Raw genomic sequence first — 21,436 nt, forward strand, 5'->3', positions numbered from 1 at the left:
CGCAGACAGTTTTTCCGGGTCATGTGGCCAGCATGACTAAACTGCTTCTGGTGAAACAAGAGCAGCGCATGGAAACGCTATTTACCTTCCCGCCAGAGCAATGCCTATTTATCTACTTGCACTTTGACGTGCTTTTGAACTGCTAGGTTGGCAGGAGCAGGGACCGAGCAATGGGAGCTCACCCCATTATGTGGATTTGAACCACCGACCTTCTGATCGGCAAGCCCAAGAGGCTCAGTGGTTTAAACCACAGCACCACCCGCTTCCCTTACCTTTTCCAATCTATATCAGGGATGAGGAACCTAGGGCCCTCCAGATGTTGTCACCATCCTTGACCATTGGCCATGCTGGTTGGGGCAGATGTGAGTGGGAACCTAGCACCACCTAGAGAGCCACAGTTACCCTATCACTGTTCTGAATAACTGCCCAGAGGGAGAGTGCAAGGAAGGGAGGGGGCACTGCTGCATCTCATCACTCTTGCATAGCTGGAGGTGGCAGGTGAACCCCGGCAGTGGACAGCTAAGAGGCAGAGAAGCAGGAGTCTCAAATTGGGGGGGGGGGGGTAATACCCCTCTGCAAGGACGTAAGCCTTGGCAGGTGCCCAGTGATTCTGACCTCTGAAGTCAGCTGTGGTCCTCCAACCTCCAATGTCCAGGCGTGCTTTAGACAAACTATTTGCTGCTTCTCCACATGGCCAGCAGTGACCAATGGGTGTGGAATCCAAGTCCAAATGGGGGTTTTATTGCTTTCCCTAGAAAACTTTGAAAATCGTCACACTTTGAGGGAACTTTGCGGTTTCTTTCTATAAGTACAGAAGACATTGGGGTGGAGAAACCTATGTGGAGAGGATCACCAAAACCAGAGGTAGTCCCACAATCAATAATAATAGTATTTTATTTCCCCAGTCATTCTGGGCAGCTTACAGCACCAACATGGTGCTTTCAGATGTTTTGGGACTACAGTGCCTGCCCATGATCCCTGGCGATGATGCTGGCTGGCCGTGATGGGAGCTGGAGCCCAACACCTGGAGAGCATCACATTGGCTACCTCTGCCCAAAACAGCCCCAGGGAGGGCTGAGCATGCTCAGTGGGTGTTGGAGGGGTGGGAGACGAACTCAAAAAAAGCAGGGGGAGGGGAAATGAAGAAATGAAGAGAAGCACCCCACACTGCAATGTTTTGTTGGGGTCCCACTAGTATTAAAAATTATCAGGAGCAGACCCTAACCACTACCTGAGCTGGAACAAAACTGATTTCCCTTCACTATCTTTGTGCAGCATTTAAAAGAGAGGGAGAAAAAAATTGGAAATGGTCCATACCTGCTTTACATATTACAGAGGAGCACAGTGATCAGTTGCATAGCAATTAAAGCACACACACACACACACACACACACACACACACAGTGACGTAGTGATGAGCAGAATGCTGAGACTAGGGCAGGGAAGCCATGAAAGCTCACTGGGTGATCTTGGGCCACTCACCACTTTTCAGCCTAGCCTACCTCACAAGGTTGTTGTGAGGCTAAAAATGGGGGCGGGCAATTACACTGCCATGAATTCTTTGCAAGAAAGGGAGGATCTAAATGTAAAAATAAAATAGAAGTAGAAATATTGATTTCAGGGCATACAAAGCTGACCTTCAAGTCCAAACCAACATCTGAATGAAGTCAGCAGCCACAAGCCACACCCCTTGAAGCCTCCCTCCCACCTCTTTAAAAAGCACCCTGTGCACTTCATGGACAGTTCCATCTCCTTTGCATAAGAATCTACTGGGATCCTGCAAAAATAACAGCCTGGTGGTCCCTGTCCTCCTTACTTAGCGGAGAATCCACACATCCCCACCCGCCTGGCCAACTGCCACCTCAAAAGCTGCAGAGCTTGGCAGGAGAGGCAGCAACAATAGAAACAGCTGGACCTCAGGTCCATTTAGTCTGGCTGCAGCCGCACATAAATTAGAGCAGGAAAGAGAGGGAGGCGACACAGCCAGTGAAGGTTTTCCTCCTGACACTCATGTCCAAACCAAACTGCTTGCAGGCAGTGATGGACAGCACTGATGTCAGAAGAGGGCTGAAAGTGGTCTGTGATGGAAGCATTGTTGCTCCTGCAGCGTACTTGCACCTCTGTGTCATCTCAGATAAATAGGGGTTTTTGCACCTCCCCAAGAACAAAGCTGTTTGACCAGAAGTGAGAATGGGATAGAAGAAATAAGCCTATGTGCCACATATGCGCCACAGGCAACCATTCCTCTGTGGCACCATTTCCCACCTCTCTGAAATAACTCTGCTGTTCCCAGCCTGTAACTGTTAGGAGGTGTCATGCAGGCACTTACAAAGGAGCAATCTATACAGCTGTTGGCTGCTGGAGATAGTTTGAGAGCAAGGAAAGGATGGGGCCTGGGCAAGGTGGCTTATGAAGGGAAATAAAAGACATTTAAAAGGCTGCAAGTGGAGGCTAGACTTTTAAGGCAAGTAGGGTACCAAATTCAGGGTAGGTTCACGTGAGTGGCATGAATTGCAGTGAGGTCATTCACACACAGCCTGCATTTCAAGGTGTGCTGTTCACATCAGAGATGTCTTCACCTGGCATGCAAGGTCTTTTTGATTTCCCTGCCCCTGCCCCTGCCACCCCCAACCCACACTCTCCCATTCATGAAGATGTTGACGGCTCATGTGCACTCATCTGCCCATGCATTGGGATTGTACAGTTATCTTCCCATTACACACCTCCCAGTTTTCTAGCAAGAATGAAATTATAGGGCAGAATCATGACAAATAGCAGTATTTGCAGACAAACTACAGGACTGACGTGGATTGTGGCTAATGTTGTGTGAATGTAGCTTCAGAAATGAATGGGGGTGTGTGCTTTAGATGTGGAGCAAGCAATAATGTAAGCATGCCCTCAGTCCCCCACCCCCACCTACCTGCCTTCTTATTTACAACCAGCACAGGGGATGGCCTTGGCTGTCAATATTCTCCCTGCTTAGCCTCAGTGTTGCCCTTACAGAAAACTAGGGGGGGGGGCATTAGAATTAGCTGGCTGTCATTGGCTGCAGCTCTGCCTCCCACTGGTCTTCCTGCCTTCCACCCTACTGGTCCCAATGGACACCTGCCACCACTGGAGGCTGCTCTGCAACCCTCCTGGTCCCCAATGGCGCAATGGGTCAGTGTGCCTGGCTGTTAACCAGAAGGTAACCCAGGGATGGTTGTGCAGGAGGTTGGACTAGATAACTCTTGGAGTTCCTTCCAACTGTACAATTCTACAATTCTATGGCCCCACACTATCAGCAGGGCACACCCTTTGCATGCAGGAGCTCCCGGGTCAGTCAGACTAATGGTACAAAAAGCAGCGGCTCCAGCTTCTCATGAGAACCCCTGCCTAACAGAAGAGCTACAGCACTTTTCTATCAAGAGTTCCTTGCTGGTAGTGGGTGGAGCCACAGTGAGTGGCAGGCAGGATGCTCCTCCCCTCCCCGCATTCTCTTTTTGCCACTCCATCCTCTATTCCCCCCTCCTGGTCCCCCATGTGAAATCCAGCCACAGGCTGCTCACTCTTGTGCTAGGAGGTCCCTTCTGCTTTGAGATGCCAGGGACTGAACCTGGGGCATCCTGCAGATAGAGCACATATTCTGGAACCCCACTATGGCCTCTGCCCAGTAGGAATCGAGGAGAGTGTTTATATGTGTGTGGCTGCATATTTATGTCAGTAGATCTGAGTAGGGGAGAAAAATACAGTGGCAAGGGAGGTTATCAGTTCCGTTGATTAAAAGGATGCCATATCTGTCAAAAGCTGCTGCCCTAGCCTAGTGCCAGTCTCCTCCAATGTGGTACCCTCCTGTTGATGGACTATTGCAGCTCCCATCAGCCCTATCATCAGAGATGGTGGGAGGAGGTGTTGGACTGTGTCTGGAGGACCACAGGGTCAAGGAAGGCCACTTTAACATCGAGCCCAGTGATGTTTACTCTGGCTGGCAGCAGCTCTCCAAGGTCTCCACAGAGAGGCCTTCTCTCAGCCCTTTTGCCCCAAACTCTTTTAAGTTGGAGATGCCAAGCATCGAGCCTGGACCTTTCCGCATGCATTGCAAAAGCAAACCATCTACTACCCCTGAGTGGAGGGGACCGGAAGGGTTAGAAAGTGTGCAAGGAAATCTGAACTACTGAAATCGCCAGGCATAGGGCAGCATACCAATTCACACAAACAAAAAGCAGGCAGGGGAAATCAATCACTTAATTCCCAGACAAAAAGCTGTGAAAGAACTCCCAAGTATGCTCTGATATGAATTTACAAAAGGCTCCTGTGAGCTCAGTGTTTCTCCTGCCCGCCCACCAAATAACAGAGGCTGCCTGCTGCTTCTCTGCATGATGCAGGCCTCTGGCAATGTCTCCATCCAATCAGCTTCCGCTGGGAAGGGAAATTCTATTGTGCCTCTTTCCAATGGCAGTGGCTGCATCCTTTCATTACTCCTGATAATAGACGCACAGCAGCATTCGCCCCTCCCCATCCACACAGGGCAGGCTACCTCTGCATCTCTGCGCAAGGCAGCTGTTCTAGACTAGCTTCCTTACAGTCAAGAATCACATGCAGAACAGAAACAGAGGACAGGGCAGGCTCCTCTGACAGCAGGGAAATGATTGCTACAGACTTAAAAATACTAATAACAATAACAACACTTTCCTGGTGTAAATGAAATGTGCCTACCATTTTTAAAATTTGGGGTGGGGGAGGAGTGTTGCCTCAGCTGCCAGACGTTTGGGAAGAAAACAGACTTTTTTGCCCAAACTGGCACATTACTTTAATTGTGTAAGAAGTCACTGCAGCTATGGGCATGGGATAGGCATGGGATAGGCAGCATAGATCAGGACTCCATCATGGGCAGAAGGGATGTTCCATCCTTTTCTCTCCATGTGGGATCATAATTACGATCGCATACACAGTGGATGGATGTTTCCATACAACTCTGATGGAGTCACATGGGAGAAGCCTGTAGGAAAATTAAAAGAGGAAGGCATATCTTAAAGACATTAATACTTACCAGAAAGCTGGTGAGACTGGGAGGTGCAGGGGGTGTTATGGATATATTTAGATCTGGATATATTTACTTCTAGAAATCCAATCAAAATTATTTACACACAAAAAATTGAACACACGCAGCCATGGCTTAGAAAATAACTCTTGTGGGTCTGCCATGAAGATTCATGTGAAGAGGGAAACATTTTACTGTGATTGCAGCTGGAGATGGAAGGGTTAAACCTCTTCTCCCCATGTGCAGCAGTCCTGATGTGTAAAAGAAGAGTAAGTCATCCCAGTAAAAGGTAAAAGGACAGGATCACACTTCAAAACGACCTTGACAGATTAGAGAACTGGGCCAAAACAAACAAGATGAATTTTAACAGGGAGAAATGTAAAGTATTGCACTTGGGCAAAAAAAATGAGAGGCACAAATACAAGATGGGTGACACCTGGCTTGAGAGCAGTACATGTGAAAAGGATCTAGGAGTCTTGGTTGACCACAAACTTGACATGAGCCAACAGTGTGACGCGGCAGCTAAAAAAGCCAATGCAATTCTGGGCTGCATCAATAGGAGTATAGCATCTAGATCAAGGGAAGTAATAGTGCCACTGTATTCTGCTCTGGTCAGACCTCACCTGGAGTACTGTGTCCAGTTCTGGGCACCACAGTTCAAGAAGGACACTGACAAACTGGAACGTGTCCAGAGGAGGGCAACCAAAATGGTCAAAGGCCTGGAAACGATGCCTTATGAGGAATGGCTAAGGGAGCTGGGCATGTTTAGCCTGGAGAAGAGGAGGTTAAGGGGTGATATGATAGCCATGTTCAAATATATAAAAGGATGTCACATAGAGGAGGGAGAAAGGTTGTTTTCTGCTGCTCCAGAGAAGCGGACACGGAGCAATGGATCCAAACTACAAGAAAGAAGATTCCACGTAAACATTAGGAAGAACTTCCTGACAGTAAGAGCTGTTTGACAGTGGAATTTGCTGCCAAGGAGTGTGGTGGAGTCTCCTTCTTTGGAGGTCTTTAAGCAGAGGCTTGACAACCATATGTCAGAAGTGCTCTGATGGTGTTTCCTGCTTGGCAGGGGGTTGAACTCGATGGCCCTTGTGGTCTCTTCCAACTCTATGATTCTATGATTCTAAAAGGTAAAGGGACCCCTGGCCGTTAGGTCCAGTCGCAGACAACTCTGGGGTTGCGGCGCTCTTCTCACTTTACTGGCTGAGGGAGCCAGCGTACAGCTTCTGGGTCATGCGGCCAGCATGACTAAGCCGCTTCTGGAGAACCAGAGCAGCGCATGGAAACACCATTTACCTTCCCGCCGGGTGGTACCTATTTATCTACTTGCACTTTGATGTGCTTTCAAACTGCTAGGTTGGCAGGAGCAGGGACCGAGCAATGGGAGGTCATCCCATTGCGGAGATTCGAACTGCCGACCTTCTGATCGGCAAGCCCTAGGCTCAGTGGTTTAGACCACAGTGCCACCTGTGCCCACAATTAAATAAAGATTGAAGGGGTGGGGGAGAAATTGATGCGTGGCACACTGCACAATTAAATTAATACCTAGCTTGGCCAAAAACAGGCTTTCCCAAATAATTCTAATTCTGAGGCGAGTGGGAATTTCTCCATTCCTGGTGCCTAGAATTCTACTAAAAACATTTTTAAAGACATGTGCATTGCCTGATCTGTGAGGACAAGGTGTACAGGAGATAGTGCAAGCCTCCATAATGGAAGGGAAATGGGGGGGGGGGAGGGAGGGGATTATGGCCCAGATGCCAGGATTTAATTTATTTCCTGGGGAGGGCATGAAAGGTGCCAGGTCCAAACTTCTGAAGGTGGCCAGTTCTTGTTAAGTGTAAGAAGTCCTGCTGAATCAGGCCAGTGGCCCATTTAGACCAACATCCTGCCCTCCAACCAAATGCCTCTCTGGAGGCGGCAAGCAGAGCACAAAAGCCCCTCTCCCCATCTTGGCATTTCCAGCAATGGCTATTCAGAAAAGTGCACTGCCTCCAACAGCACGAAAGCCAGACTTTGAGATCACTCAGTCTCAGATTGGAGGGTGGCTTCTCCTTAGGGCAAAGGACTCTGCACATGTTCAGGCACACACTTCCTCTTCCAGCCCTTTGTCTTTTGCCAGAAGAATAGTTTGATCTGAAAATGGGTTCTGGGACTGGTCTTTCTCCATTGTCCTTTACTCTTTCAGAAGAAAAATAAATAATACACCCCCCTCCTCGCAAAGCAAACTGCTCATGGCATCATGTAACAAAACAACAACCAAAAAGATGCCACCGGCAGAAGTCTCCTGAGTGCAGCAGGAGAAGGATGAGCTCAGCTGTTTTGCAGCACATTCCTCGGGAGACATTCAGATGCCCTTCCGCACACAGCAAGATGCAGAGCAAACAACAAGGCACCAGGCAAGGCAGAGGAGCCTGCCAGGTGGCTGGGACTCTCTCCCCCGGTGAGGGCAACCCCACCACACCCGGCCGGCGCTGAGACTAATTGGAGAAGGAGGGCGAGCAAACAGTGTGCGTGTGTGTGTGTACGCACACGCATTAAAGCAGATGTGATGTTGCTCCCCACAGTGTTATTGAGAACACTCTGCACACATACGGTCATGACCATGTTGGAAACTGAAGCTGGGCCCAGTGGGATTGCGCCCCGTCCTCAACTTCACTGCTTTCTCTTCCTCCCTCCCTGCTCCCCCATCCTGCCTCTCAACAGCTCTGCCATTTTAAAAGACAAAGGGGCATGTGGCACAAAGAGCATTTCGTTTGCTATCTGAATAGGACAGCAGCTGGGTTAGTTGTTTTTGAGGCTGGAGTAGGTACAGGGAACATGCAATTCTCCAGCAGGGATGTCAGAGAATTCTGATGAAAAATGGAAAAAGGAAGCGGAAATTGCTGCAGTTTGTGGTTACAAAAGCAGTCAAGTGCATATGATTGGTATTCATAGAACACAGAGTTTAAAGGGACCCAAATTGTCATCTAGTCTAGCCACCTAGTCCATTCAGTCACTTGCTCTGTTCAAGTCTGTAAATTCTATATCAATTCATTTTCACATTGTTTCGATATTTATGTTAAAATTTATATACCACTTTTCTTCCATGGAGTTCAAGGTAGTGCACATGGTTCTTTTCCCAATTTCATCCTTACAACAACCCTGTGAGGTAGCTTAGGCTGAGAGATGGTGACTGGGCCAAGGTCAACCAGTGAGTTTCATGGCCAAGTGGGGATTCTAACTCTGGTCTCCCAGGTCCTAGACTGACACTCCAACCATTGCACCACACACACCATCCCAAGTTGGTTGCCATCATTGCAGCTGGTGGTGGCTAATGCCATCAGCTTAATTTTGTGCTGATGATCTACGTATGGCAGGTGTCTTACTTTGGCTTTGAAACATAGCCAGCTGCCTTACTGGAAAAGCTCATGCCACCATTCTGCAATTTTACACAAATGGGAAACATCACTAGCTGCTGCTTTTGGGTGGGAGAATCAGACCCAAGAAACTGTTTCTTGGCTAGGGGTCCAGACAATCACAGAATTAAGGCTCCAGGGCTAGCAAAACTCCAAAACTGACAAATGGGCAGTCTTTCTAACCATTGTTCTGACTTCTTCCAGCAGCCAAAAAGGGCAGTTGTAGGCCTTTGCATGAGTGAATGTGTGAATTGGACTGTGTGTGGCTAATATTGAAGAGGCCTTCAGAAGTGAATGTAAAAATGAGGAAACACTCAAACACATAACCAAGGTACAGCTGGTCCTCAGGACCAAGTCCTACTGAAAGCAGCAGCAGGACTTCAAATCAGTTGCACCCAAGCAGCAGATCTGCAGTTCAGTGGCAGAGCACATGCTTGGCATGCAGAAGGCCTCCATTTCAATTCCTGGCCTACACAGGAAAGACTTGAATAGAACTCTGTCCGAAACCCCAGAGAATCACCATCAGCCAACATAGACAATACTAAGCTTGACTAAGCTTGACAATACTATGCTTGGCTAACTAGTTTGACTCAGTATAAGGCAGCTTCTGTGTTTCTAAGGATTCATGCTGCCCAGAGGCGTAGGAAGGGGGGCGGGAGGAGGGGAGAGCGGACCACTCCGGGTGTCATTGCTGAAGGGGGTGACATTCTGTGCACCGCCCACCCACAACTTCCAAGACTACCCAGAGCCATCGGGGGAAGGGGAGAGCTGTGCCACTTTGCCTTCATTTTGACAGCTTGCGGGAGACTTGGGAGTCACAGGTGGGCGGCGTGCCCGGGGGTGACATTCAGCATGCCGCCCACCTGTGACTCCCAAGCCTACCAGATTTGCTACCAGCCATTTCAAACGAGGCCAGCTTCTCCTCCTGGAAGGTGCTGCACAAACATTAAAGAATGCTCTATGGATGCCTTTCCCCCAATTATTTTGCGGTGGCTCCAGTTCAAAATCATGGGAACAGCATCCAGAAGGTGACAGGTTAGTCACCTCTGGCATAGACCACATGGAGCTACAGACACTGAGGGTCTGACTCAGTGTAAGCAGAGGCAGATTTAGGGCAGCGTGACCGGATCCGCCACATTGGGTGCTGAGCCAAGGGGATGCCACAGGGTGTCGCTATGATGACATAGTGAATTGAGCAGAACGGAAGGCAGAGGCGGGTGGGTGGGTGTGCTGAATATTGGCCTTGCGCTGCTAAAATTTGTAATGGTGTGAGGCAGCATTAAGTGGTCCTTATGCCATTTTCAACAGTGTGTCTTAACCGGCATCTTGTAAACAAACTGCAGAAAAGAGGACAATTTAGGGAAGCAGGAATTGAGCTTGTCAGGTAGACGAGGTGGTTGAAAGGCTGGGGGAACAATGCAAACTGTTCAAGCCATACTGAACATCCTACTTTATACATTTTTTTCTATACTTATCTGTGGTTGAATAAACAGATTTTAAAAAATTAAGAACAAAAGTAACAAGATTTATTTAAAAACCAAGTGGCTGTCATTCATTCCAGCTTTTTTGCATTCAGTTTCCAGAGCAAGGGGGAGGTGCAGAGGCAGATTTACTTCTTACTAACCAATTGGGTATAATGCTGCCTTCACTTGCCAAAAAATAAAGAGTTTCATAAAAACTAGAAAGTTGCTTGGCATAAAAGAAAAGCAGTGATGGCTGAACATTCAGGGAACAGACTGACTCAAAAAGTCCCAGGGAGGGTAGGAGCTCCCCCCTCCTCGCTGCAGCCCTAGATCTGAGGTTCAGCACATACTGAAGATCCCAGAGGCAGATAAGGTGTATCTTTTCTTCTGACTAGCTTCATATGCAGCCAAAGAAAGATGAAGATAAGCAGCTTCCGCCATCCTAGGTCAGTGTTCTCATCATGTTTGTCTTGTCGTGTTAGCTTTTCCTCAATTTGTGCCTTGCTACGTTGACTAATGCTGCCACCTCCATTGCTAGTTCTGGGCACTTATGTGCTTCATCGTAAGTAAGCACATTCTCTTTGACAGGGACACACAGGCCGTCGGTTCAAACGGCCTGGGGAAGAGGTGCATTTCTAACGCTCCTCACCCCTTCCCCAGATTGGTCAATATGTTTACAACTCTTTCCACTGCATCCCTGTGCCCTTTTTCATTCTCAGGATATTGCACAGCCCTGAAATATGATCTCTCCTGCTATTCCGGACCCAAGGAAAGAGTTGCCAGCAATTTCGCAACAGTTGGCTGTCCGCGTCTTGGAAGCTCAGTCGCTCCCTTTCTCCACTAATGTACTTGCCCAAAGTGCATCTGGTTTCCTAGAGGGCATAAACTATGTATTCTATGTTATGGGGTGTGTGCATGTTTTAGATAAAATTAGCAAAAATTATTGAATGAATAAAGCTTGTTTAACAGGGAAGGGCATTTACCCACAGAAAACCTATTCAACTGCCCTCCCATCTATTCAGTTGAAGAAGCATCATAACTATCAGCCAATTGCTAATTTCCCTTTTTGAGCAAGAGGTTTGAGTGGTCATGCAACTCTAGACAACACTAGAGATCCATTTCAATCTTATTTTTGTCCTGGAAAGGGCCTTGTGCACCCGAATAGATGGCCTATTTTGGGGAAAGGACATGGAGAGTCTGGCCCTGCCAATTCTCCAGGATCTCTCAGAAGCATCCACCAAGGCATCCACCTTGGCTTGCTGTCTAGGGATCAGGCACACCATGCGCCATTGGCTTTGTTCCTGCCTGGGTGTCCAGAACGTGGTGCCAGGAGACTATGTTCTGCCCCATAGACCTTGTGCAATGATGTTTGGCAGAGTTTTCTTTTGTTTCCCATGCTGTTCAACATCAACATAATATCTAAGTGAGGAGGTCAGGTGGGAGCTTAGGAATGAGGTATCAGTGAGCAAACACTCAGATCTCCTTTGTCACTTCATCCAATTCAGGTGAGGCAGAACATGTGTCATATCAGCACCTGGGATCAGTAATTAACTGGACAAGGCTTGAAAATCTGAAGCTGAATCCAGACAAGGTGGAGGAAGTCTGAAAAGTGGTGTTTAGTCTGTCTTAGATGGCACTGCACTCCTCATAAAGCAGGGTTGGGGGACCTGTGGCCTTCCAGATGTTGTTGGACTCCCTGGCCATCCTATCATAAATGACCATATGTGGACACCATGTGGAGAGTCACAGGCTACTTGACAGCAAGGATGAGGAACCTGTGACCTTTCAAGTTGTCCAAGTCCTTTCATGCCCTGTGGTTGTGGATGATGGGAGCTACAGTTAAACAACACCTGGAGAGTCCTTTACCATCACACCAGATTTGGAGTGGACACTCCTTAAAAGAGAGGACCATCCTCTGTAAAGCAGGGCACATGGTAGCCGTGCTATTTTGGATGCCAGGCAATGAACATTTTTTATTTACCTAAACTTATGAATCATCTTCTGCTTTTAGGGTTTAATTGCTGCTGATCTCTTCCCTCTGCTTCTAGTTTTGTATTGATGTTTTGTATTGTTTTATTCTATAATTGTAAGCCTCCCTCAGTATCCAAAGGGAACTGAATAATGAGATTTTTTAAAAATAAACAGGTGCCAACTATGAGTCAATTCACGCATTATATTTAGGCCATTTGAAGCCAGCATTATACATTTCTGCATGCGCATGTGGAGCAGGAGGTGTTCATCTCCATGATCAAACCAACGTACCGCATGACAGTAGTTAATAGGTCTGAACTGCAGCTGCTTATGCAAATCACAATATCATCACAGTTGGTCTAGCTATGTGAGCTACCAGCTCACATGTTTGGTTGCCAGTGTGAATGGGTGGGTCTCATGAATATAAAAGAGGGTGTAAGAACTTGTGGTGTGTTCTGTGACTCAGATTTTGATGAACAGTGAGGGGATAGAATGAGGATGATTTGAAAACCCCAGTATTTGAGGAATGGACTTCAGCAATTATGGGGAGCCTATGGGGCTCTAGATGCTGTTGGGACTACAAATCCCATCATCCTTGACTGTTGGCCATGCTGGATGGGGTCAGTAGGAACTGGAGTCCAATAACATCAGGAGTGGGGCAAATGGGTCAGATGTAGAGTGATTTTGGTTCCCTAAAAAAAATTGAGGATCAGACCTATAGTGCCAGGATTCATCAAAGTATAGATTTGATAGATTGTCTATCAAAGTATAGATTGAATATAAGTTCTTGAACAGGCAGAATGAGGTAGAACAAGAGGGACTTCAGATCAGTGGTAGAGCACATGTTTTGCATACATAAAGTCCCAGTTTGAATCCCTGGAATCCCCAGCTAAATTTATCATGTTGCATGTGATGGGAAAGGCTTTCACTGCCGGAGACACTGGCAGATTAGATATAGTGAGCTAGACAGACACAGGGTTGTCACCAGCACTAGTCCTACTCAGAGTAGACCCATTTAAACTAATGGACCTATACTAGTCATGTCTATTAATTTCAGTGGGTCTACTCTGAATAGGACTAGCATTGAACACAACCCAAATACTCTATAGTGCTTCCTGTTGGGGAACTGCTGGGGAGCATTTCCCCCTCAAGGTCTTAAAGTGACAGATTTGGCCACATTTGAGCACTGTCTCATCAGAGGTTCTGCTTGTTTATGGCTCCAATACTGTCATAAAGCTACAACCTCCCTGGCTGTGGCTGTTAGACTTGCTTGGTGATAAATTTATGACGCTCAAAGCATGGTCTTCTGTTGGTGGGACTAGTCAGTTGAATCCTGCCCAGACACCTTCTACTCTGGTGCCTGAAATCAAGACAATACATGGTTCTCCATTAAAAAGAAAAGAAAGATGAAAAAGCAATGATGAAAAACAGCTCAGTTCCAGGAAAAAGACAGCAAACACTTGTGGCATGCAGACACCAGATCAATAAATCAACGGACAAGCAGCAGACACAAGGTTGGCCGTCATTTGTGGGATCTGGATAACCAGTGCTGGAATTAAGGAAGAAAGTAGGAGCTTAATTAAATCTACAAATCTGGCCTACAGACTCCATCTGATTTTAGCACAATCACATCTCCCCCTAAAAAACAGTTAAGGGGTCGTATCAGGAAAGGTAAAGTGTCCATGCTTCCTTCCCTTGAAACGCAAGTACTGTGGAGAACTGTGGCCCAGACAGCCCCTCTCTTCACCTGCAGTTTCCTTTGAGCAGGAGAGAGCCATCTCTTTCTTCTATCAAAGGCCACATACTCTCAGGGGTAATTTGCTGAATGCAGTGTGCTAACAGTGGCAGAGCCACAGCCAATGGATCTGGATTAACTACTCTGGATCAGAGACCCTCCTCTAACTACTCTGGAATAAGGGGCCACTCTGCTTCAGTTTTTCACTACGGCTATCTCCCCAAGCCTTACAACCAAGAAATGAGTATGTTTTTATTAGTTAGTTAGTTATTAAATTTGTATATTGCCCTTCATCCATATATTCCAGGGCAGTTCACATCATAAAATTACAATATAAAAACCAAAATGCATAATAAAAATAAGGACAAAAACCAAGCAATAATCTCTGCTCCCCCAGCTGACCTGCAGTGATACCTATAAGCATATATACTTACATGTATATAAAACAAAACACTGTCCCTTCCAGTTGTTCTGAAACTAGAAAGAAGGCAATTGAGGGGAGAGGCACTTCAAAACCGGGGGGGGGGGGGGGGTAAGGAGGAAACTAAAAGGCAGGAAGGAACTCTTTAGGGGATGGAATGATGGTGAAGCTTCAAGAAGCCCTAGAGGTCACCTGCAAGGAGAATGGGAGGCTGCAGGTGACCCACCTGCCCCTTTGAGAGGTCTGCCTCTTCCTTATGCACCATCATTACAGCCAGCATTTGGGCAGATCTCTCTGCTACCCACTTTGGGGGTCCAAAAGCAGTTTGAAGATTTCACCATACCTACTTCATCCTATTTTCTGATTTCCCTGCATCTATAAATTGTTTTGTTTTTAAATAATTTCATAATCCTTTCTACTTGAACTGAAAGGAAATCAGGTGGATAAAAATCAATGGTTTTTTAAAATATATATTAAAATTTTGGATTTTTAAAATTTAAATTGGATTTTTAAAATAAAATGCTTTTGGAGAAAAATTCTTTCTAAAGATAGTTTTCTATTTAAGTTACATTATAGTCATCAGGAGTGAGTCATCAGGAAATAAGGATTTGTTTTAAGTTTTTCATGTGTGCTAAAACTCAGTCTAAGGGTGTTATGTACTGAGTTGAATAGGATCCAAAATGCAGCAGTCTGATTGGTCCTAGAACAATAGGATTCAAAATGCAGCAGTCTGATTGGTCCACAGGAGCCACCCAATCCAGCTCCAGGTGGAAGTGAATCCGTAACCTGATTGGCCTACAGGTGAATCCCGGAATTAGCCAATCACGTGGGGCCCATTGTGTAAATAATGTATTTAAAGCAGACATTCTGGGGGCAATTCCATTCCTCCTCACTGCTCTGAGCTGAATAAAGAGCATGAAATCCACTCTTGACTGCGAGTATATTTCAAAGGGGTTAAAAAAAATCGTTTAACCACATCAGTTAACAAACATGGATACATATGCTATAATGTTATTGTTTTATTTAAATAAATTGTTTAAATTGTTATTACGGAAATGATTATTTTTCTCCTTCCAATAAAGTACAGTGGAAAAGTAGTTCAAATATAAACAGTTAACTTATTAAACCTCACAGTAATTCCATAATTATCTGTCAATGTATTTCTAATAGTATAACCAAATCAGTAATTTTTTATATAACTGTAAAAACTACTCTGAAAATTTATTATTCCAAAAATTAAACCTTCATCTTGTTGTAAATATTAAAATTATACCAGCAAGAATGAGTTGTTCTGTAAAAAAATATGATTTAAATCAAGTCTTACTGACTAGTGATTTAAATCTATTTGATTTAAATCAAATCTACCCTGAAGGAAATTGGTTTAGATGTAAAGCTGTCTGCTGCCCATTGGAGAGAAGGCAAGCTTTACTGGGGGTGAGGGAGAATGTCCATGTTTTTTGGTAGCATTTATAATAAAGCACCTGTGAATTCAGCTAAACCAGCCGGAACTGTCCCTGTGACTCTCTGGTCCATTAAATCTCTGTGGGCTGATTCAGACATTCACACCTGCTATCACTTGATGACTGCAGAATTGCATGCAGATGAGGCAGATCAGCCACCTCAACCCTTTCCAATGAGAGTCCATTCACAGACCCAATTGTGAGTCACCAAGAGATGGGAAAGCAAGTGATGTACATAGATAACGTGAACCAGACCATACATTTCCAGCAAATGCTCCCAGAACATCATCAAAAGCTTAAAAAGCAGGCTGGCAGCAAAGTCCTTGTCAGAGAAGAATGTCTCCTTACATTTCCAGTGTAATCTATGATTAGGTAACTGCAGGTTATGGGAGGTGAACAGTCACGGTGACCTGGCAGGTCAGGGACTGGGGCTGGCTGTCATGCTAAATGGGGCAGAGCAGAAGCCATCAAAGCACCAACAATCAGGCTTTCCACAAGGCAAGGAAGGTGGGGAGGAAAGGGAGCCCAGGATGGGAAGCACTGAGTGTGCAGCAGCAAGGTCACATGAAGCTGCCTTTGACCAAGCCAGGACCTTCAAGCTGCTCAGTAGTGTCTACTCTGTTTGATAGTGGAACTCCACAATCTCTTCCCCATCCTGGCTTCCATCATTCCTGTACTGAGATACCGGAGGCTGAACCTAGGACAGTGGTAGGAAACCTGAAGTTCTCCAGATGCTGCTAGACTACTGCTTCCATAATCCCCCAACCACTGGCCACGCTGTCTGGGACTGATGGGAGTTGGAGTCCTAGAGCATTTGAAGGGCACCTAGGACCTTGTGCATTCCCTCTAAGTGTTCCAATTTTCCAGGAACAGTCCCAGAATTACAAAAGCCACCCCGGCTTCTGATTTGATCCCAAAATGTCCCTATTTCCGCTGCCAGTGCTGAGCTTGGGGAGGAGAATAAGCTGGCCCTTTTCCCGAGTGACAGCAGTGGTGGCTGTGAGGGAGCATCCCTTGGCCTCTCCATGGCCACTGCTGCCGGCCTTCTCTCTGGGGCAGCTTGTAGCAGCTGCTGGAGAGCAGGTGAGAAGGAGAGGCTGCCGCCGCCAAGACCCAGCCCCACAAGAAGCACCAGCCGAGGGGAAGGCAGAGGGCAGGACCCTCCAAGTTGTGTGCATCCACATCTAATCTTACCCCTTTCTAAAAATTTGTTTTTGGGGGTGTTTTTCTTTCTGTAACTCTATCAAAGAATAAAATTAATTCAGGATGAAGGGGTTTTCTCAGGGCGGTGGAGGGCGTGTGTGCTGTGTCCCATTGCTGCAGTGGTGGGGGCACTCACCCTTCTTCTGATAGGAAATGCAGGGGGCAAAAATAGGGGGCTGAGGAGGGGGAGTTCAGTGTGTGAGAGAAATGGCCCTATTTTCATCTGAGAAATGTTGGAGGGTATGCTTCTACATGCAAAGAAAGCTCTGTCAGTGGGTGCTGGGCCTTTTTGAGTAGAATCTACCTGGGTATTGCTCTAGGGAGAATGTACTTAAGCGTTCATGATAGATCAGGCTCCAGTTCTAGCAGCACTGACTTCCTGAAGACAAAAAAAGGGATCCAGGGCAATTGCTCTTTCTTTGTGCTAAAGGTGCAGGATCATCTGCTCAGCAGCTTCTTCCGAGAACCCTCCTTAAATGGCATCTTTTCCTACGGAGGCAAAACTAACAAGATCTCTACTTTTCCAAAACTGACAAAGCATTGCAAGGAAGCTGATGAAGGGGGGGGGGAGTGGGATAACTGGTGTGTTGTCTTCATTTTGGACATTGCAACATAAGCCAAGGCAGTTCAGTTAGGCTGCACCCCCAGTCAAATTCTGTGTGCTCCCCTTCTCGTTGTATGCTAAAGATGGGCAATCTGTGGCCCTGCAAATGTGGTTGGACTCCACTTGGCATCAACCAGCATGGCCAAGGATGGGAACTAGAGACCAACAACATCTGGAAGGCCACAGCTTCCCCACTGCTCCCTTACATGGTACAGGGATGACCCAAACCCTGTTTGCACAATCATGGGGATGAAGAAGTGTCTCCCTCAAGAGCTTGTTTTGCTTGATCCATGTATGTGAATAGAACCCACTTATGGCTTACCACTTCTTTCTAGCCTTAAAATGACTGCTCTTCTTCAGCTTCTTTCCCCCTCCTCTTCCCTTCTCTTGTGTGTCTTTGGAAGCCTGAGGGCAGCGCCACCAACCTCTTTTTTTAATTGATACAAGCCACTTTGTGAGAGAGTATACATCTGGAAAGCTACATAAAACATAGCAAATTGTACATATCGACTTCCAGTATTGGGAAGCAGGTTCCATACAAGAGAATTAACAGCAGCAGGGAAATTTTGTTCAACTCAAGGGAGGACTTCCTTTAGGGGCAACCCTTCAGAGGCCACATGGCAATAGTGGGTGTGGCCAGAGGCAAAATGAAGGCAGAGCAATGGATGTGACTTTTAACAAGAAGATAGATTACATCCATGCAAAAATCAGAGGTTTATACACATCCACGTCTTTCTTCCTTCTATCCAGCCAAGGACATCACCACAGTTTAATGATGTGCTTTAGCCAGACAAAAGTACTAGAAGAGAGCATGAAACAGGCCTGTTAGGGGATGTCATTTGGGGCGTGCTCCAAGGGCTTTATAGAAAGACAGAGGCCTGGAGGGTGGCATTTCCCCCCAGGGCCAGGGTTCCTCAACCCGGTATGTATGAAGCATATTGTATTTGACTAACTTGACCTCATCCCCTCTCAGGCCATTTCCCCTTAAAGGCAGGAGACTAGGCGTGGGTGGGGAAATAAGATTGTGCTCCACCCAGCACAGGGAGGAATTGGAACCTGTGGCCTCCAGATGTTGATGTGCTACAACTCCCATTAGGCCCATCAAATGTGGCCAACAGTCAGGGATTATGGGAGTTGTAGTCCAACAACCTCTTAGAGAACCACAGAATTCAGATCCTTGATCTAGAGGATCCCCCCCCCATCCCATTATCCTGGATTTCTGAAGTCCCAGGCAGTCACCTGTAATGCTTACTGGGTTGGGTCAGCCATGCTTTCTCTGCACAATACAAGCTCCCTCTCCAAATACAACTCATACATGCTACAGGTCAGTTGATCTTGCACCTCCAAACAACCCAAACACAACTACAGAATACATCCTGCAGTTCTTTATGCCTAACATTTGGTACCAACAGGGTGCTAGGTGCTGCACAGAATGCAGAAGTGACATATCCTAAAGGGCTTCCAATGGTGGAGAAGGTTGCCAACTGATTGGGAAAAGGCCACTGTGGCCTGCCTCTGGCTTTTTAACAGCCACTTCACCTGCAGACATCAGCAGCTGGTGATTTTAACAGCATTGAGATGAACATCAACACTTGATATGTCTTCATAGCAAGTGGCTCGAAAAAGTGCATTAGCAGAGGGTCAGTTAGTGTGTGTGTGTGTGTGTGTGTGTGTGTGAAAACCCTAGGCCAGGCACAAGAGAGCACCAGGTTCCTGAGCACTTTTAATAGTAGTTGTCACATCCACACCATACATTTAAATCCCTCTTATTCCACTTTAACCACCACCTCTTACAGTCAGAGGTTCCCTGCCATCCTTTGCACTGTTTTAAAATCTCCCCATTTATTTCCCATTACACAATACCTCCCAGAGCAAGAGTGTCCAGATCCCAAACCTCCCCTGCAATCTCTCATAATTTAATTCAAACAGCGAGCCCCGCTTTTCATCACCCTCCCAATAAAATGGCACAGCAGCCACCCACAGACAATCCTTTCAGCCTGCAACCTCACCGCCACAGGAGAGCCAACCTATAACTAACTAGCCTCCAGCTACACAGCAGATGTGATCACAGTTCAAGAGTGCCCATTGACAAAGCATCCCTAATATCTAAGAGAAATCAGAAGAAATATTAAAAGCGATGGGAGTTATTTGGCGGACATAATAAGCCTAGAAAGATGGTATTGTTACAGATGTAAGTTACCACCCTAATAAGCATGTGCTACACAACTCCCTATAACCCCCTGGCATTTCAGTGCAAACCTGAGAACAGGACAACCCAAGCGCTTGCACTTTCACCCCAAACCACCCTCCAGAACTAGGCACTCCACATTGGGGGCAGCACCTTGCAACACCCCAGATTTCCCTGCCACAGCCCCAATTCCTTAAAGTGACCTACATATGACTGAAAGCCCAGTGACGAAAATGACAAACACCACACCCACAAGCTACAATCCCGCCCCTTCCCAGTGCTCAACCACGACCCACCCCACTCCAGAGCTTGGAGAAGTCCCACAGAGCTCACCACCCAGATCCCAGAACACGTCCCACAAGATATGCTACCTTTACATCTGTGGAGTTGGGTTACTCGGAGGAGGAAGAGGATGCTCAACCCTCACAGTAAACCCAATTCATGACCTCCGGGAGAGGCTCCTCTTGAGAGAAGGGTTTGGGGTGGGGGCACATACAGGAGAAACCTGCCCGACTGCGTCCCCGTTCCTTAGCACATGCGGTGCCAAGGAAAACGCCACCGGGACATCGCAGTTTCCCAAACCAGAGCTGCCAGGGCTGAAAACCCGACCGAGGACACAGGCTTAAAACAGAGGGGAGCCCCGATGGAGAGAGGAAAGCATTCTGCATATGCTCAGAGACGTTCCAAAAGCCACTTCAGTACATCCTACTGGATGGGGAGGAGAGGCGATCGGGAGCCGCACGGTGACTTCAAAACGACGCTTAAGAATGGGAAGCCCACATAACCCAGACAAAGAGGTCCCGGGGCGAAGCTGTAACTCCAGATCTCAGCGGGGCGGGGGGGGGGGAGAGAAAAGAAAACCCCTTTACGCCGCGCACAGCTAAGCCAGCTGCCCGCCTTGCCAGGTCCTGGACACCCACCTGCTCCGCCGCCTCCGGGTCGAGATGCGGCTCCAGCAGCGGGACCGTGAACTGGATCTTGCGGGGACTGTTGGGCTCCATGCCGGCTTCTCCTCCGGTCCCGCGGTCCCCTCTGCCAGCCGCGCTGCCGCCGCCGCCACCTCCTCCTCTCTGGCTCCGTCCCGGCTGCGCGCGCCCCGCCGCTCTCGTGCCCACCCAGGGCGCGCTCCTCGCGCCGCGATTGGCTGCTCGGGCCGTGGGGCCGCCCCCGACACGCACAGGCAGCGCGGGGAGAGCCGCACACGCACACGAAGGCTGCCCGGAAAGATGCTCGTCAGGAGACGCAGACGCGCCTCTAAGCAGCCCCTGCCTTCGGGACGGGATCCAGCAGGTATCTTGCCGAATAAAGCAGGAGTTTCGGGGCGAGATTACCCGCCCCCGCGTCCCACTTGCATTGATCTGCCTGGCTCCACCCTCTAATCAGGCCCGAGCGACCTAGCTGCATCCCTGGCTAGGATCTCTTTGGGGCAAGCCCCCCCCCCCCACCTGCCTACTTATCCGTCCCATCCCCACATCGAGGATCATCCCCTTGACCTGGCAAAAACTCGCCCGGCTGCAACTTGGCCTTGGCTCCGCCCACTGTCCGGTTCTTGTTTTGAAAGTGGACCTGGGACATGATTGAGAGCAGGGGTGCCAACTTGAATAAAATATGGGGGGGCAGGTAAGCTCTGCCCCACATAATCGATCACATGAGAGGGTGCACACGCACCCTTTGAATGACAATGCCCAAAAACTGGGGGGGGGGGGGAGACCTCTAGAAGTTGGCTCCTATGATTCGGAATACAGTGGTACCTCAGGTTACATACTCTTCAAGTTACAGACTCCGCTAACCCAGAAATAGTACCTCGGGTTAAGAACTTTGCTTCAGGATGAGAACAGAAATCGTGCTCCGGTGGCGCGGCAGCAGTGGGAGGCCCCATTAGCTAAAGTGGTGCTTCAGGTTAAGAACAGTTTCAGGTTAAGAACGGACCTCCAGAATGAATTAAGTACTTAACCTGAGGTACCACTGTA

The 21,436-nt window shown here is 47.6% G+C and overlaps 1 protein-coding gene across 2 annotated transcripts in view; it reads right to left on the minus strand.

The window, feature by feature from the left end:
- The window catches only part of PPP1R1A (protein phosphatase 1 regulatory inhibitor subunit 1A), a 65,485-nt gene extending 44,683 nt beyond the window's left edge, over positions 1-20,802 (minus strand). The window contains exon 1 of one of the 2 annotated variants that reach the window (XM_083428345.1): positions 20,387-20,802. In XM_083428345.1, coding sequence (XP_083284471.1) covers positions 20,387-20,467 — 81 coding nt within the window. In that variant the 5' untranslated portion in view covers positions 20,468-20,802. The remainder of the gene's footprint in view (positions 1-20,386) is intronic. The other variant, XM_083428346.1, reaches the window with a different exon arrangement.
- Positions 20,803-21,436: the final 634 nt, after the last annotated feature.

The sequence above is a fragment of the Podarcis tiliguerta genome (genome assembly GCF_965153285.1).
Source record: "Podarcis tiliguerta genome assembly, chromosome: 2".
Taxonomy (NCBI): Eukaryota; Metazoa; Chordata; class Lepidosauria; order Squamata; family Lacertidae; genus Podarcis; species Podarcis tiliguerta.